This window comes from Scyliorhinus torazame, chromosome 14 (genome assembly GCF_047496885.1).
Source record: "Scyliorhinus torazame isolate Kashiwa2021f chromosome 14, sScyTor2.1, whole genome shotgun sequence".
Lineage (NCBI taxonomy): Eukaryota > Metazoa > Chordata > Chondrichthyes > Carcharhiniformes > Scyliorhinidae > Scyliorhinus > Scyliorhinus torazame.
Window position 1 is genome coordinate 128,216,664 of NC_092720.1, and position 17,653 is coordinate 128,234,316.

The 17,653-nt window shown below is 51.9% G+C and overlaps 1 protein-coding gene across 2 annotated transcripts in view; it reads left to right on the forward strand.

The window, feature by feature from the left end:
• Positions 1 to 17,653, forward strand: part of LOC140390030 (unconventional myosin-VIIa-like) — a 172,919-nt gene that overhangs the window by 127,268 nt on the left and 27,998 nt on the right. For both annotated transcript variants that reach the window (XM_072474873.1, XM_072474874.1), the window contains exons 19-22: positions 10,324 to 10,429; positions 10,512 to 10,625; positions 17,157 to 17,244; positions 17,331 to 17,437. In XM_072474873.1, coding sequence (XP_072330974.1) covers positions 10,324 to 10,429; positions 10,512 to 10,625; positions 17,157 to 17,244; positions 17,331 to 17,437 — 415 coding nt within the window. The remainder of the gene's footprint in view (positions 1 to 10,323; positions 10,430 to 10,511; positions 10,626 to 17,156; positions 17,245 to 17,330; positions 17,438 to 17,653) is intronic.

The following is a 17,653-nucleotide window of genomic DNA, read 5'->3' on the forward strand; positions in this document are numbered from 1 at the left end:
CTTTGGGATTTTCCTTAACCCTAGCCAAAGATATTTCATGACACCTTTTAGCCCTCTTTATTGTGCGTTTCAGATTTGTCCTACTTTCCCGATATTCCTCCAATGCTTCATCAGTTTTAAGTCACCTAGATCTTATGTATGCTTCCTTTTTCATCTTAGCTAGTCTCACAATTCCACCCAAATGATCCATCAGGCTTATTTAAATATGCGCAGCCTACTTGAGGATGTATTTTCCCGGCACCTAGCAGTCTCCGACCACACCGGTGACTATATATATGTAGCTGTGTCGTGTATATATACATTGTGTCCATACACATGTACCTGTGTCTGGGTAAATATACATTATATCTATATACATGTAGCTGTGTCTGGGTATATATACATTGTGTCTATATACATGTAGCTGTGGACTTCCGGGTGCGGCGATGACCAGCTGAGTCGCACGTTTCGGCAGCTCCTGTGAAACGGACTTTTGGGCTCTTGATAGGAGCCCCAACGGCAATTTTAACGGCTGAAAACACCGTGCGGTAAACCAGAAGGGTGTTCCCCCTGGACACGGATGGAAAAAGGAGAGGAAAGTGGCCGGATTGCAGCGGATCCTTTGGAACAACGGCAAGGAAGGCAAGCAGAAACCAAGATGGCGTCGGAAGGTGGCAGTTTCATATGGGGCCCTGAACAACAAGAGTTTTTGAAACGCTGCGTGGAGGAGATAAAAAAGGAAATGAAGAAAGAGTTGTTGGCCCCGATATTACAGGCGATTGAAGGGCTGAAAGAGGAACAAAAGACCCAGGAGCAGGAGCTTCGGGTCGTGAAGGCGAAAGCAGCAGAGAATGAAAACGACATACAGGGCCTGGTGGTGAAGTCGGAGATACAGGAGGCACACCAGAAACGATCTGTGGAGAGGTTGGAGGCACTGGAAAATAACGCAAGGAGGAACAACTTGAGGATTCTTGGCCTTCCTGAAGGTGTGGAGGGGGCGGACGTCGGGGCATATGTGAGCACGATGCTGCACTCGTTAATGGGAGTGGAGGCCCCGACGGGTCCGTTGGAGGTGGAGGGAGCATACCGAGTTATGGTGCGAGGATCGAGAGCAGGAGAAGCTCCCAGAGCCATAGTGGTGAGATTTCTCCATTTTAAGGATAGAGAAATGGTCCTTAGATGGGCGAAGAAAACTCGGTGTAGTAAATTGGAGAACGCGGTGATCCGCGTCTATCAAGATTGGAGTGCGGAGGTGGCGAGAAGGAGGGCGAGCTTTAATCGGGCCAAAGCGGTACTTCACAAAAAAAAGATAAAGTTTGGAATGCTGCAACCGGCAAGACTGTGGGTCACATATCAAGGGAGGCACCACTACTTTGAGACGGCGGATGAAGCGTGGACTTTTATTGTAGAAGAAAAATTGGAATGATTGGACTACGAAAATGAACGTTGGGACAAAGTGGTGGGACGAGTGGTGGGGGGGCGAAGAGGGATTGTATGATTAATCCTGCGGTATGGTAACTTTTCTTTCTCCCACAGGTGGTGATGGGGGGAGGTGGGGAGGGAGAGGAGATGGGGCGTTGGCCATGGGAGGCGGGGCCGAGGGAGAGGCGCGGGCTTGGTTCCCGCGCTATGATAATTATGGCGGGAATAGAGAAGCAGGAAGGAGGGGGCGCCGCACGGGGCGAGCCGTGATCACGGGGGGAAGCCGAGGTCAGCCAGAGTTTGCTGACTTCTGGGAGCAACATGGGGGGAGTAATTACGCTAGCGGGGGGTCTAGCGGGGGGGGGGGGGGGAGGGGGGAATTACTGGGTTGCTGCTGCTGGGGAAAGGGGGGAGTGGGTACGGGAAAGGATGGGCGGGGGGGCACCGTCTGGGAGAAATACAGCCGCGTGGGAACTGGGCGAGAAGCTGGAAAAAGATGATGGCTAACCGGCAAGGGGGGGGGGGGGGGGTGGGAAGCCCCCCAACTCGGCTGATCACGTGGAACGTGAGGGGGCTTAACGGGCCGATAAAGAGGGCACGAGTACTCGCACACCTTAAGAAACTTAAAGCAGATGTGGTCATGTTACAGGAAACGCACCTGAAACTGATAGATCAGGTTAGGTTGCGCAAAGGATGGGTAGGGCAGGTGTTCCATTCGGGGCTGGATGCGAAAAACAGGGGGGTGGCTACATTAGTGGGGAAGCGGGTAATGTTCGAGGCAAAGACTATAGTGGCGGATAACGGGGGCAGATACGTGATGGTGAGTGGCAAATTACAGGGAGAGATGGTGGTGTTGGTAAACGTGTATGCCCCGAATTGGGACGATGCCAATTTTATGAGGCGAATGCTAGGACGCATCCCAGACCTAGAGACCGGAAAGCTGATAATGGGGGGAGACTTTAACACGGTGTTGGAACCAAGGCTGGATAGGTCGAAGTCCAGGGCTGGTAGGAGGCCGGCAGCAGCCAAGGTGCTTAAGGATTTTATGGAGCAGATGGGAGGGGTGGACCCGTGGAGATTCAGTAGACCTAGGAGTAAGGAGTTCTCGTTTTTCTCCTATGTCCATAAAGTCTATTCACGCATAGACTTTTTTGTGTTGGGTAGGGCATTGATCCCGAGGGTGAGGGGAACGGAATATACGGCTATAGCCATTTCGGATCATTCCCCACACTGGGTAGACTTGGAGATAGGGGAGGAAACAAGAGGGCGTCCACCCTGGAGAATGGACATGGGACTAATGGCGGATGAGGGGGTGTGCTTAAGGGTGAGGGAATGCATTGAAAAGTACTTGGAACTCAATGACAATGGGGAGGTTCAGGTGGGAGTGGTCTGGGAGGCGTTGAAGGCGGTGGTTAGGGGGGAGCTGATATCAATAAGGACACATAAAGGGAAGCAGGAGAGTAAGGAACGGGAGCGGTTGTTGCAAGAACTTTTGAGGGTGGACAGACAGTATGCGGAAGCACCGGAGGAGGGACTGTATAGGGAAAGGCAAAGGCTGCATGTGGAATTTGACTTGCTGACCACAGGCACTGCAGAGGCACAATGGAGGAAGGCGCAGGGTGTACAGTATGAATATGGAGAGAAGGCGAGCAGATTGCTGGCACACCAATTGAGGAAAAGGGGAGCAGCGAGGGAAATAGGGGGGGTGAGAGACAAAGATGGAGAGACGGAGCGGGGAGCAGAGAGAGTGAATGAAGTGTTTAAGACATTTTATAAAAAATTGTATGAAGCTCAACCCCCGGATGGGAGGGAGAGAATGATGGAGTTTTTGGATCGGCTGGAAATTCCCAAGGTGGAAGAGCAGGAAAGGATGGGATTGGGAGCACAGATCACGGTAGAAGAAGTGGTGAAAGGAATTAGGAACATGCAGACGGGAAAGGCCCCGGGACCGGACGGATTCCCAGTTGAATTTTACAGAAAATATTTGGACTTGCTCGCCCCGCTACTGACGAGGACCTTCAACGAGGCAAAGGAAAGGGGACAACTGCCCCCGACTATGTCAGAAGCAACGATATCGCTTCTTTTAAAGAAGGAAAAGGATCCGCTACAATGCGGGTCCTACAGACCAATCTCCCTCCTCAATGTAGATGCCAAGGTCTTGGCCAAGGTAATGGCAATGAGAATAGAGGAATGTGTCCCGGGGGTGGTTCATGAGGACCAAACTGGGTTTGTGAAGGGGAGACAGCTGAACACGAACATACGGAGGTTGTTAGGGGTAATGATGATGGCCCCACCAGAGGGTGAAACGGAGATAGTAGTGGCGATGGATGCCGAGAAAGCATTTGATAGAGTGGAGTGGGATTATCTGTGGGAGGTGTTGAGGAGATTTGGGTTCGGAGAGGGGTATGTTAGATGGGTGCAGCTGTTGTATAGGGCCCCAGTGGCGAGTGTGGTCACGAATGGACGGGGATCGGCATATTTTCGGCTCCATAGAGGGACAAGGCAGGGATGTCCTCTGTCCCCATTACTGTTTGCACTGGCGATTGAGCCCCTGGCGATAGCGCTGAGAGGTTCCAAGGGATGGAGGGGAATACTTAGGGGAGGAGAAGAACACCGGGTATCTTTATATGCGGATGATCTGCTACTATATGTGGCGGATCCAGCGGAGGGGATGCCAGAAATAATGCGGATACTTGGGGAGTTTGGGGATTTTTCAGGGTATAAATTGAACATGGGGAAGAGTGAGCTGTTTGTGGTGCATCCAGGGGAGCAGAGTAGAGAAATAGAAGACCTACCGTTGAGGAAGGTAACAAGAGACTTTCGTTACCTGGGGATCCAGATAGCTAAGAATTGGGGCACATTGCACAGGCTAAATTTGACGCGGTTGGTGGAACAGATGGAGGAAGATTTCAAGAGATGGGATATGGTAGCATTGTCAATGGCAGGGAGGGTGCAGGCGGTTAAGATGGTGGTCCTCCCGAGATTCCTTTTTGTGTTTCAGTGTCTCCCGGTGGTGATCACGAAGGCTTTTTTCAAAAGGATAGAAAAGAGTATCATGGGTTTTGTTTGGGCCGGGAAGACTCCGAGAGTGAGGAAGGGATTCTTACAGCGTAGTAGGGATAGGGGGGGGCTGGCACTACCGAGCCTAAGTGAGTATTATTGGGCCGCTAATATTTCAATGGTGAGTAAGTGGATGGGAGAGGAGGAAGGAGCGGCGTGGAAGAGATTAGAGAGGGCGTCCTGTAGGGGGACCAGCCTGCAGGCTATGGTGACAGCCCCATTGCCGTTCTCACCAAGGAACTATACCACGAGTCCGGTGGTGGTAGCTACACTGAAGATTTGGGGACAGTGGAGACGACATAGGGGAAAGACCGGAGCACTGGGGGGGTCCCCGATAAGAAACAACCATCGGTTTGCCCCGGGGGGAATGGATGGGGGATATGGAATGTGGCAAAGAGCAGGTATAACGCAATTGAAAGATCTATTTGTGGATGGGAAGTTTGCGAGTCTGGGAGCGCTGACCGAGAAATATGGGTTGCCCCAAGGGAATGCATTCAGGTACATGCAATTGAGGGCTTTTGCGAGGCAACAGGTGAGGGAATTCCCGCAGCTCCCGACACAAGAGGTGCAGGACAGAGTCATCTCAAAGAAATGGGTGGGGGACGGTAAGGTGTCGGATATATATAGGGAAATGAGAGACGAAGGGGAGACTATGATGGACGAACTAAAAGGGAAATGGGAAGAAGAGCTAGGGGAGGAGATTGAGGAGGGGATGTGGGCAGATGCCCTAAACAGGGTAAACTCGTCGTCCTCGTGCGCCAGGCTAAGCCTGATTCAGTTTAAGGTATTACACAGGGCACATATGACTGGAACACGGCTCAGTAAATTTTTTGGGGTGGAGGATAGGTGTGCGAGGTGCTCGAGAAGCCCAGCGAATCATACCCATATGTTTTGGTCATGCCCGGCACTACAGGGGTTTTGGATGGGGGTGACAAAGGTGCTTTCGAAAGTAGTAGGAGTCCGGGTCGAACCAAGCTGGGGGTTGGCTATATTTGGGGTTGCACAAGAGCCGGGAGTGCAGGAGGCGAAAGAGGCCGATGTTTTGGCCTTTGCGTCCCTAGTAGCCCGGCGCAGAATATTGCTAATGTGGAAAGAAGCCAAGCCCCCGGGGGTGGAGACCTGGATAAATGATATGGCGGGGTTCATAAAGTTAGAGCGGATTAAGTTCGTCCTAAGGGGGTCGGCTCAAGGGTTTACTAGGCGGTGGCAACCGTTCGTCGAATATCTTGCGGAAAGATAGATAGGGGAGAACAAAGAAGGCAGCAGCAGCGGCCCAGGACTTGGGGGGGGGGGGGGGGGAGGGATGGGGGGGATGGGGGGGGGGGGAGGGATGGGGGGGATGGGGGGGGGGGTGGCCTGAGACAAGGCAGTTGCCAATTAGGGCTAGTTTTTATTTTTTGTTATTTAATATTTATTTATTTGTTGTTGTTTTTGTTTAAATTTAAAAAGGTCATTATTATCTGTATTGTTACAATGTTGTGTAAAGGATGCACAATGTACTGTGTTGGTTGACCAAAAATTTTCAATAAAATATTATTTTAAAAAAAAAATACATGTAGCTGTGTCTGGGTATATATACATTGTGTCTATATACATGTAGCTGTGTCTGGGTATATATACATTGTGTCTATATACATGTAGCTGTGTCTGGGTATATATACATTGTGTCTATATACATGTAGCTGTGTCTGGGTATATATACATTGTGTCTATATACATGTAGCTGTGTCTGGGTATATATACATTGTGTCTATATACATGTAGCTGTGTCTGGGTATATATACATTGTGTCTATATACATGTAGCTGTGTCTGGGTATATATACATTGTGTCTATCTGGGTATTTATAAATTTTGTCTATATACATGTTCTGTATCTGGGTATATATACATTGTGTCTATATACATGTACCTGTATCTGGTATATATACATTGTGTCTATATACATGTACCTGTGTCTGGATATATATAAATTATGTCTATATACATGTAGCTGTGTCTGAGTATATAAACATTACAGGGGCGGAATATTTGCTAAAAATATCAGTGACAATCTTGGTGCGAAAACTGGTGTGATTCCCATTGGCACACTCCGGACTGGAATTTTTAGGCACATTGAAAAATGAACTTTCCCCATGTGAAAACACTGCACATGAAATACGTCTGATTTGCCCGCCTTGGGGGTCATCTAAGCACGTTACTCAAGGGGGCGCTGCATTTAAACGGCTCCACTGCACTTGCTCACATTCAAGGAGGATGGCAGCGAGGAAACCTATTCCTAGATTTACAGAGGGTGTTCTCACCCACATGCTAGATGCCATGGAGCAATGATCTACTCCGTTCTGCCAGGGTAAGTGGTCTCTGTATCCTCTCTGAACGCCACCTTGCTGTCACCCCTCGGAATGTCACCTCTACTCCACATGCTGCACCCAACCTCCCACAAGCTTCCTCATATCCCCTGGCACTCGTCTTCAGAACCCCACCCTTCTTGGGCACAGTTCCCATACTTGCCAGGATTCATTGACATCTGACCTGCCAGGTAGCTAGCTAACATCATCCCCATTTGTGTTTCTGCAGGAGAAACTTGCCCACAACTGTTGCAAGTGAGCAAAGACGGGCGGTGCGATGCCCAAGCTGAGGATCCTACCTCCTTTTGAGGGGGAGCCCTGGAACTCAGAGGGTAGGAGCAGGAGCTGGCCTCCCCTCTGAGCTGAGAGTGAGGTGGGCCTGCCAGAGAAAAGTGAGGAGCCTCTGTACGTTCATCCAGATGATCAACCTCAAGTGTGTCCGTGTATCGCAGACCATTTCCCTGGCCATGTATTAATACCATCTTCCTTTCAGCCTGACCCATTCACCAACAGGGTCCCATGGCCCACCATCAGCAGGATCGCGGAGATGTCGGAGGAGGAAAGTGTAGAAGCATCCTGGCTTTCATCCGCACCACCCACCATCGCAGAGACACACACCCTGGTGGGCAATCTTAGCAGGCAGGCTTCTGGGTCACATTCTGGTGAGCACCACACTGCTTCTGATGAACACCAGGTGGAGGCAGGGACATCCCAGGAATCAGACTGTTGGAGGTCTGCTGGATCCCAGGACACAGCTGTGCCCAGCCAGGTGTCGGGCCTGTGGACACGTTGTGCCTCAGCTGCTGGAGATGTAAATGTTGTGCCAGGAGGGGGGGGGGGGGGGGGGTAAATGAAGTGACTGTGAAAAGCCCCTTGAGGAGTTCCACAGCCATCTGATGCAGGAGATGGTGCCGGCAATGCGATGCACCCAGGCCGACATTGAAAGGGTGGCATCCGCAGTGGAAAGCCTGGGGCTCAAAGTTAGATCCATGGCAGGAGAACTCTGAAGCATTGCTCAGTCTCTGAGTACCACGGCTGAGGACTTCAACTGCATGGTGCAGACATTGGTGAGCCTCCAGGGCTGGCAGCACCAGATGATGTTGAGGCTTCTGGAGCTCACTCCAGCTGCCCCTCCATCCCATGGAGTAGCCCAGGGGCCCAGGAGCACCCGGAGGGAGGAGGATCCACTGGAACATAGCCCAGGGCCCTTCATACAGAAGATCCGGGAGTGCCCAAGCATATCTGAATCCCCCCTACCTGAGACTGATGCAAGTCAGGCACAGCGGGCAGAAAAGGGTGACATGACAACACCAGTGCCACCTGAAAGTAGACCAGGGCCCTCCAGAGGACGCTCTTAAGGCATATCAGGCAAAAAGGCGTGAAAGGCAACAGGCCATCTCCACCTCTGATGCACATCCTGGGAATACACCTATGTGTAGTGGGAGGGTTTGCAAGGCTACGGAATTGTAGGAGCACAGTGTGGGCAGGGGTGAATTTAGGCGCTACTGGTTGAGATAGATTGTCACTTGTCGCATTTTGATATGTCACTGCATTACGCAGCGCAGTAGCACAGTGATTGCTCAACCAGGTTCGATTCCCACTTGGGTCACTGTGCGGAGCCTGCACTTTCTCCACGTGTCTTCGTGGGTTTCCTCCCACAACCATCTGATGGACATGGTGGGCCAATGAAAACAACTGTGTTCCAATGGGGAGAAGCGCCATGTCACTGGGAGGTGGATTAACGATTCTGAGCCGTTGATGAGCAACAACAATATTTAATAATAATCTTTATTAGCATTTTCCCTGGAAAACAGGTACACACATGCATGACCCGTATTTGGTGGTCGCACACCAGCTGGACTCTGAGGGACTGGAACCCTTGCCAGTTGATGAAGGGAACTCCTTGGTGCCACAGGGCACGGAGAGCAACATGGGTGGAATCTAGCACCCCCTGCATCATGGCAGACCAGCTATGTAGCTTACTCATCTTGCTGGGCCAGGTCCAGAACAAAGCAGATGTAGTCCAGAGCCAGGTTGGTGTCGCAGCTGCTGACCATCATTATCTCCCCTGACCCATTGGCCTCCTTGGCCTGGAATGAGCCAGTCCCAAAGGCTTGACTGCAGCAATCGCATACTTGCAGCTCAGGTGCCCTCCTATCTCCAGACCATGGATGGCTCCGGCCTACCCCTTCGCCCACTTAGACTCACCTGTAGCCTTTCATCTGGGTTTCCCCTCCCTTAATCTCACTACCATGGGGGTTCTTATAGGAGGATCATGAGCTTCCTCATCCCGCCTATCCAAGTTCAACTGGACTGTTAAGTCTGCCTTGCCGAGGGCTACTGAATCCTGACTGGCAGGGGTCAGGGCCTCTGCAGAGAAGTGACCCCATTGCCTTTGATCCCATGCCATCGAGCTTTGAGCCCTGAGGATTCATCCCATTCATTGACTTTGAGACTGTGGGAGTTGACTTTGTTAAGGATTAATTTTTGATGGCCAATTAGTGTCTCAGGAATGCTCGCGGGCAAAATTTATTTCTGCTTCAGGGAGAGGCAGAGCTAATAGGCACCCTTCTTACTTGGGCTGCATAATTCAGAGATCTCATTGATGTCACGCCTCATCACTTAAGCCTCCTGTACAGGTACATCATATGTTGAGTCCCCCGGAGCATCCCCAGGAGCTGGCCAATGGTCTCTGTCCACTTGGTTTCCCTTGGTGCTCAGTGGAGACAGTGGTGCTCACTGCTCGCCTCCTGCCTCCCTCTTGGAGGACATGGTGCCTGGTTCCAGCCTTTAAGGAGCTGTAGTAATTTGCGTCAACGCAATGTGGAAAGATTCGATGAGGGCTGAAGATGCGACGTTAACCCGGCTAAGTACATGCTAACGAATCATGTTAATCTGTTTTACGCCCTTCCTGGGCGTGAACCCAATAACAAGGTCCCAATAACCCAATAATAAGGTCCCAATAACCCAATAATAAGGTCCCAATAACCCAATAATAAGGTCCCAATAACCCAATAATACGGTCCCAATAACCCAATAATAAGGTCCCGTTCCAAAATCTCGCTGGCGCAAATCCCGTTTTTGGCCTCTTGCAATATTTAGCCTCCTTGACGGGATTTGCACTCACAGCTAACGGGCCATATTTTGCGATGACGGAGGTGGGCCACCATTGGGCAATGACGGGATCATCTGATCCTGCTGTTGTCGAAGGGTGTCCCGTTGGTCACACCCACCACCGCAAGGGAACCTGCGGGCGGAGGGATGCTATTGATGGGAACGACCGGATAATTCCATTCCATGTGTCCATATACATGTACCTGTGTCTGGGTACATATATATTGTGTCTTTCTACATGACTGTGCACACACACATATGTTAAGTATATTTGTTCACACTTGTAAATGTTGCTTAACACAGCGGTTCAGGTGCTGCAGGAATGCCACCTGGGTTGGGGTGTCTTGTGTATAAACAGAACCATCAATCACTGACCCGGCAGCTGCTGTTTTTGCCAACAGGTGTGGATCTCGGAAGAATCCCCCACACCTGCTGGAGGTGGAGGCCATCCAGCTCTGGAGCACCAAGATCCTGCATAAGATTTACTTCCCCAATGACACCGATGAGGTGAGTGGCTTTCCCAGCCTCCCACTTTTGGAATGTCAGACGGTGCTGCTGTTCATTCCCTCCTCACTCTCTATTCCGACAGGCATTTGAGATTTTCACCAGTACCAAAGCCAAGGATCTCTGTGAAAGTATCACCACTCGTTTAAAGCTCAGCTCCTCTGAAGGCCTCAGCCTCTTCTTACAAGTTGAAGATAAGGTAAAACATTTACACCATTTATATTGGGGTATGACGCCCATTTATCAACAGGCGTGAAAATTAATATGATTGAAATTTCCAACACTCATCAGCACAGGGTGACTAGCTATCCTGGATTTTCCAGGACTGATCCATAATTGGGCAGCACGGTAGCACAGTGGTTAGCACGGTTGCTTCACAGTACCAGGGTCCCAGGTTCGATTCCCAGTTTGTGTCACTGTCTGTGCGGAGTCTATACGTTCTCCCCGTGTCTGCGTGGGTTTCCTCCGGGTCCTCCAGTTTTTTTCCCACATTTGGACATTCTGAATTCTCCCTCTGTGTACCTGAACAGGCGCCGGAATGTGGCGACTCGGAGCTTTTCACAGTAACTTCATTGCAGTGTTAATGTAAGCCTACTTGTGACAATAATAAAGATTATTATTATTAATGATGCCACCATCAAACACATCTTCCCTTCACTCCCTCTGTCAGCATTCCGCAGAGACCTTCCCATCTCATCCCCGCCCCCCACCTAACCCCCGCCCCCCCACCTCAACCCCCCCATCTCACCCCTGCCCCTCACCTCACCCCTGCCCCCCCACCTCAACCCTCCACCTCACCCTCGCCTCCCCACCTCACCCTCGCCTCCCCACCTCACCCTCGCCCCCCACCTCACCCTCGCCCCCCCTCCTCACCCTCGCCCCCGCACCTCACCCCCGCCCCCCCTCCTCACCCCTGCCCCCCCACCTCACCCCCGCCCCCCCCCTCCTCACCCCCGCCCCCCCTCCTCACCCCCCCAACCTCACCCCCGCCCCCTCCACCTCACCCTCACCCCCCCACCTCTCCACCTGACCCCCCCACCTCACCCCCACCCCCCACCCCCCCACCTCACCCCCGCCCCCCCCACCTTACCCCCACCTCACCCACGTCTCCCCCACCTCACCCCCGCCTCCCCCACCTCACCCCCGCCTCCCCCACCTCACCCCCGCCCCCCCACCTCACCCCCGCCCCGCCCACCTCACCCCCACCCACCCCACCCCCACCCCCCCCCACTATGTAATTTGGAATAACACAAGCTGCCACTTGATGCAATTTTGCGTAAAAGATGCTCCAGACTTTGAAGTGAGTTCAATGTGTTTTATTGAACTATTAGCACAGTTGTCAATGAGTTCGACTCTCTGCTAATCTAAGTGTAGTAACTCAGTCTAACTGAACCAGCCTCGCTCTAAGCCACGTGCTGGGGTGTGATGCTGAGGATACACCGTCTCACTCTGTAGATGTTGGTCTGTGGAAAGAGGCGGGGTGTGAGTGCCTCATCCCTTTAATAGTGAGATACCACCCCTGAGTGTCCTAACTGCTCATTGGTCGTGTCCTATTCCATGTTCCATTAGCTGCATGTTTGCATATCATGACATCTCCCCTTTTATTATGTTTTGTTGGCGTATGTGAATGTATTTACATGTGAATGTGTCGAATGTGACTGACGGAGAACAACAGAACACAGCAAACAAATCAAATGTTCACAAGTCCAGTCTCTGAGGCGTGCGCCTGATCCTGGTCGAGCGGCGGAGAGGTGGCGGAGGGGACGTCGGCGCCTTGACAGGCGGGATGGAAGCCTGACTGGTGTCCTCGTGGTGCGAGGTATCAGGAGGTGGCAATTCAACATATGGAAATGGAGGAGAAAGTGGTTGCGGGCAGGCAACATTGCGCAGTGCCCATCGATTCCTTCGCACGATGGAGCCATCAGCTATACGTACAACATAAGAGCGGGGCGCGGCCTGTCGAACAACGACAGCCGGGGCAGACCACCCACCATCCGGCATCGTGATCCTGACAGTGTCTGCCGGGGAGATCGGTGGCATGGACATCATAGCCCTGCTTTTGACGGTCTCTGAGCTGCTGCATCTTCTGCAGCACCGGGAGGTGATCCAGGTTGGGCAGGTGTACGGCTGGAGGTGTCGTCCGCAGGTCCCCGTTCATCAGGAGTTGAGCCGGTGACATGCCAGTGGACAATGGAGTCGCCCTGTACGCGAGCATTTCAAGGTGTATGTCGGAAGCAGAGTCCGCGGCCTTGCAGATCAGCTGTTTCACAATGTGCACCCCTTTCTCGACTTTTCCATTGGACTGCGGATAGTGTGGACTGGCGGTGCCATGCTGGAAATTGTATGACCTGGCAAACGTGAACCATGCTCGACTGTTAAAGTACGGGCCATTGTCGCTCATGACTGTGATTGGGATGCCATGCCTTGAGAACGTCTCCTTACAGGCTTTGATGACGGCCCAAGAGGTGAGGTCCGGGAGCTTCAGCACCTCAGGGTAATTCGAGAAATAGTCAATGATCAATACGTAGTCGCAACCATTCGCATGAAAGAGGTCGATGCCAACCTTGGACCACGCAGAGGTCACTATGTCATGCTGATGGAGTCTCCTTGCTCTGCGCTGGCTGAACCGCTGACAGGTAGCACAGTTCAGGACCATGTTCGTTATGTCCTGGCTGATGCCGGGCCAGTAGTCAGCTTGCCGGGCTCTGCGTCTGCACTTCGACGCCCAGGTGTCCCTCATGAATCTGGTGCAGCACCAAGCTCTGGAGACTGAGCGGAATGACAATCCTGTCCAGCTTGAGGAGGATACCATCAATCACCGTCAGGTCGTCCTTCACATTGTAAAATTGTGGGCACTGCCCTTTCTGCCAGCCATTGGTGAGGTTGTCGATGACGCGCTGCAAGGGGGGGTCTTTGGCTGTCTCATCACGGATGAGAACTACCTTCTCATCTGTCGCCGGGAGAGTGCTAGCACACAGCTGCACCTGCGATTCGATGTGCTGGATGATCCCCAGCTCACTGGGCAAGGTGACGGAGCGGGACGATGTATCAGCGATGATGAGCTTCTTGCCAGGTGTGTACACCAAGTTGAAGTCATACCTCCTAAGGTTAAGCAGGATTCTCTGCAACCGAGGCATCATGTCATTCAGGTCCTTGTGGATGATGTGGACCAGAGGTCTATGATCCGTAGACATAATCATGAAATTTGAGGATGCCGGTGAGAAGGCCCAAGCACTCCTTCTCAATCTGTGCATATCTGGTTTCAGTGGGCGTCATCGCCCTTGATGCATAGGCTACTGGTGCCCAGGATGATGTGTCATCTCGTTGAAGCAACACCGCACCGATGCCATCCTGACTCCCATCTGTGGACATCTTTGTCTCCCGGTCCGGGTCGAAGAATGCCAGGAGAGGGGCAGTGGTGAGCTTGGCTTTCAACTCCAGCCACTCTGTCTGGTGTGCCGCCTTCCACTCAAAGGCAGTTGACTTTTTCACCAGGTTGCATAGGGCCGTGGTCTGTGTGGCCATGTTTGGAATGAATGTGCCCAGAAAATTGACCATACCCAAGAAGCGCAGCAACGCCTTTTTGTCCTCTGGGACCTTCATCGCCTCGATGGCCTTGATTTTGTCCGGGCGCACACCATGCTGTGAGATCTGGTCGCCTAGGAACTTGAGCATCGATTTGCCAATACAACATTTGGACTTTTTTAACTTTAGGCCGTTGGCATGTACACGGCGGAATACCTTCTGGAGACGGGACACATGTCCTTCAGGGGTCGTGGACCATATGATGATGTCGTCCACGTACACACGAACCCCTTCAATGCCCTCCATCATCTGCTCCATGATGTGATGGAATATCTCCGATGTCGAGATGATGCAAATGGCATGCGATTGTAGCAGTATCTGCCAAAAGGCGTGTTGAAGGTGCAGAGCCTTCTGCTGGACTCATCCAGCTGGATTTGCCAAAATCCCTGTGATGCACCCAATTTGGGGAACAAGCGCGCATGTGCCATCTCACTCGTGAGTTCCTCCCGCTTCGGGATGGGGTAGTGTTCCTGCATGATATTCTTATTGAGATCATTGCAGATGCGCAGGTCCCCCGAAGGCTTCTTTACGCACACCATCGAGCTGACCCAGTCAGTCGGTTCGGTGACCTTGGATATGATGTCTTTTTGCTGAAGATCCTTGAGCTGTGCCTTCAGGCGCTCTCTCAGTGGAGCAGGGACTCGTCGTGGTGCCACTGGCTTGGCATCAGGCCGTAGCAGAATCTTGTATCGATACGGCAGCGTGCCCACCCCGTTGAACACATCTGGATACTGGGCGAGGATGTCGTCAATGCCGGCCTGAAGATCCACATGGGAGGATGTCGTGGTGTAAACCCTTTGAAGGAGGTTCAGCTGCTTGCAGGCGTGCGCACCTAGTAGGGATGCCCTGTCCGGCTTAACAATTTCAAAGCGTAACCGTGCTTGTGTGCGTCGGTTGGATAGGTGCAGATGGCAGGATCCCAGTGCCGTGATGGCATTCCCGTTGTAATCCAGAAGCTTGCAGGCAGCTGAAAGGACCGTGGGGGGCTTCTTAATGCATCTGAAATCTGCCTGTGAGAGGAGGTTGGCAGAGGCACCTGTGTCCAGCTTGAACTGGATGGAGCAGTGGTTGACCTTCATCACTGCTCGCCATTCGTCCTCGGAATCCACAGCTAGGATTGATTGGACTTGCGATGAGTCTGGTGTGGCATATTCACACTTTGTAATAATGCCCACATGGTAGGCGTTGTCCAGGCAATCATCATCTGGATCCGTTGCACTGCCGGGATCAGAATCCTGTAGGCGTTGTTGCACATTCTGGATGCGCCGTCGTCGGAATTGGGAGCGCTGGCTCCTGACTGGTGGTGCAGATCTGCACAGGGCTGCATAGTGGCCTGGCTTCCCGCAGTTTAAACAGCGTCTGCCTCTTGCAGGGCAGCGTTTCTTTAAATAGACGGTGCCACAGTTCGAACACGTCATGACGACGGTGTCCTGATGCTCCGTGCGCCGTTGCACATGCGCAGCGCGGGTTTCGGCCGCTTTGTTATCCCGTTCGCATCGCGCATACATCGGGCCCTGCGAAGAGCGCGCGAAATGGCCGCTTTCGTCAATGTTGAGGTGCTGCATCCGGGAAATGGCCTGCACACTCTCCGCCTCGTGGGAGGCCAGTTTATCATTTTCTGTCGTTTTGTACTGGGAATAGCGATTTTCAGCGTGCTCGTGCACTGTGCATGTTTCAATCACGACTGGCAGGGTCATCGGCTTAATCTTCAGTAACTGCTCTCTCAGAGGATTAGAGTGAACTCCAAAAATGATTTGGTCTCTGATCATGGAGTCAGTGATATCACCGAAGTTGCAGGATTGCGCTAGCAGTCTAAGGTTAGTTAAATATGAGTTGAAGGATTCATCTTTACCTTCCAATCGCTGCTTAAATATCTAGCGCTCGAAGATTTCATTGGTGTGCATCTCACGGTGGCTGTCAAACTTGTCTAGGATGGTCTGAAACTTTGTCTTGTCCTGGTCTTCAGCGAAGTGAAAGGAGTTGAATACTTCCAAGGCGTGATCACCCGCTGTGGTGAGGAAAAGAGCTGTCTTCCGTGCATCAAACGCATCACTGAGGTCTGATGCTTCGACGTAAAGCTGAAATTTCTGCTTGAATGTCCGCCAGTTGGCACTGAGATTGCCGGAGGCCCCGAGCTGGTGAGGAGCCTGAATCTTTTCCGTTGTGCCGGTATACATTCGCTGGTCGTCACGGATCTTGCTGAGTTGAACTAACTAGATTGAACAGACTCCTGGTATCATGTTGTGTTATGTAATTTGGAATAACACAAGCTGCCACTTGATGCAGTTTTGAGTAAAAGATGCTCCAGACTTTGAAGTGAGTTTAATGTGTTTTATTGAACTATTAGCACAGTCCTCGATGAGTTCGACTCTCTGCTAATCTAAATGTAGTAACTCAGTCTGACTGAACCAGCCTTACTCTAAGCCACGTGCTGGGGTGTGATGCTGAGGATACACCCTGGTCTCACTCTGTAGATGTTGGTCTGTGGAAAGAGGCGGGGGGTGAGTGCCTCATCCCCTTTATTGTGAGATACCACCCCTGAGTGTCCTGACTGCTCATTGGTCGTGTCCTATTCTGTGTGTTCATTAGCTGCATGTTTGCATATCATGACACCCAGGGTCTGATTGATTAACTCCCCTTGGGAGGACTGATAAACTCCCCCGGGGATGATTGATTAACTCCCCTGGGGCTGATTGACTAACCCCTGGGGCTGATTGATTAACTCCCCGAGGGAGGATTGATTAACTTCCCGGGGCTGATTAACTATCTGCCTCTTTAGGGGTGAGTGGATGGCTGCTCTGGACCCTGTTTTGATGATTGTGGTGGTATGTATTAAGGGTAATACGGTACACCATGAATGCCGAGGAGCCATTGGAGGACTGATGCTGGATCCCGATTGGATCCGCCGCCTACTGGGCTCCACCCAGATAGGCGGGGTATAAGAACCTGAGTTAATCCTCGCAGCTGCATTCTGTGACTGAGCTGCTGGGGAACGAGTCTGAACAAGTCTGCTCAATAAAGCCTCGATTGAAGTTCTTTACGTCTCGCCTCGTGTGTGATCGATGGTGCTACAATGATGCAGGGATTTCAGTTCTTCATTTACAGCTCAGTGAGGTCTCAGAGATTCTGACCTTTGTGCTTTTAGGTTATCAGCTTCCCTGAAGGAGATTTCTTCTTTGATTATGTGAGGCACGTAACTGACTGGGTCAAGAAAGAAAAGCCTACGAAGGATGGTAAGTCTCTCAGAACTATGCCAAGTTTATAAAGTTGAAATCGCCTCCTGTCTGTACTAATACTATGTCTTCATGTTGTTTTGCAGGCACTTCTATCTCTGTGGCTTACAAGGTGCTGTTCATGAGAAAGCTGTGGCTCAATGTCTTTCCTGGCAGAGATCTCAAAGCAGATATATTGTTCCATTATCCACAGGTGAGTGATGGGGCCCCGTCCAGGGGGGAGCGAATTACCGGCCCCATCCATTGAGGACGTGACTGACCCACCCCCGTCCACAGGGGAGTGACTGGCCCCCGTCCACAGGGGAGTGACTGGCCCCCGTCCACAGGGGAGTGACTGGCCCCCGTCCACAGGGGAGTGACTGGCCCCCGTCCACAGGGGAGTGACTGGCCCCCGTCCACAGGGGAGTGA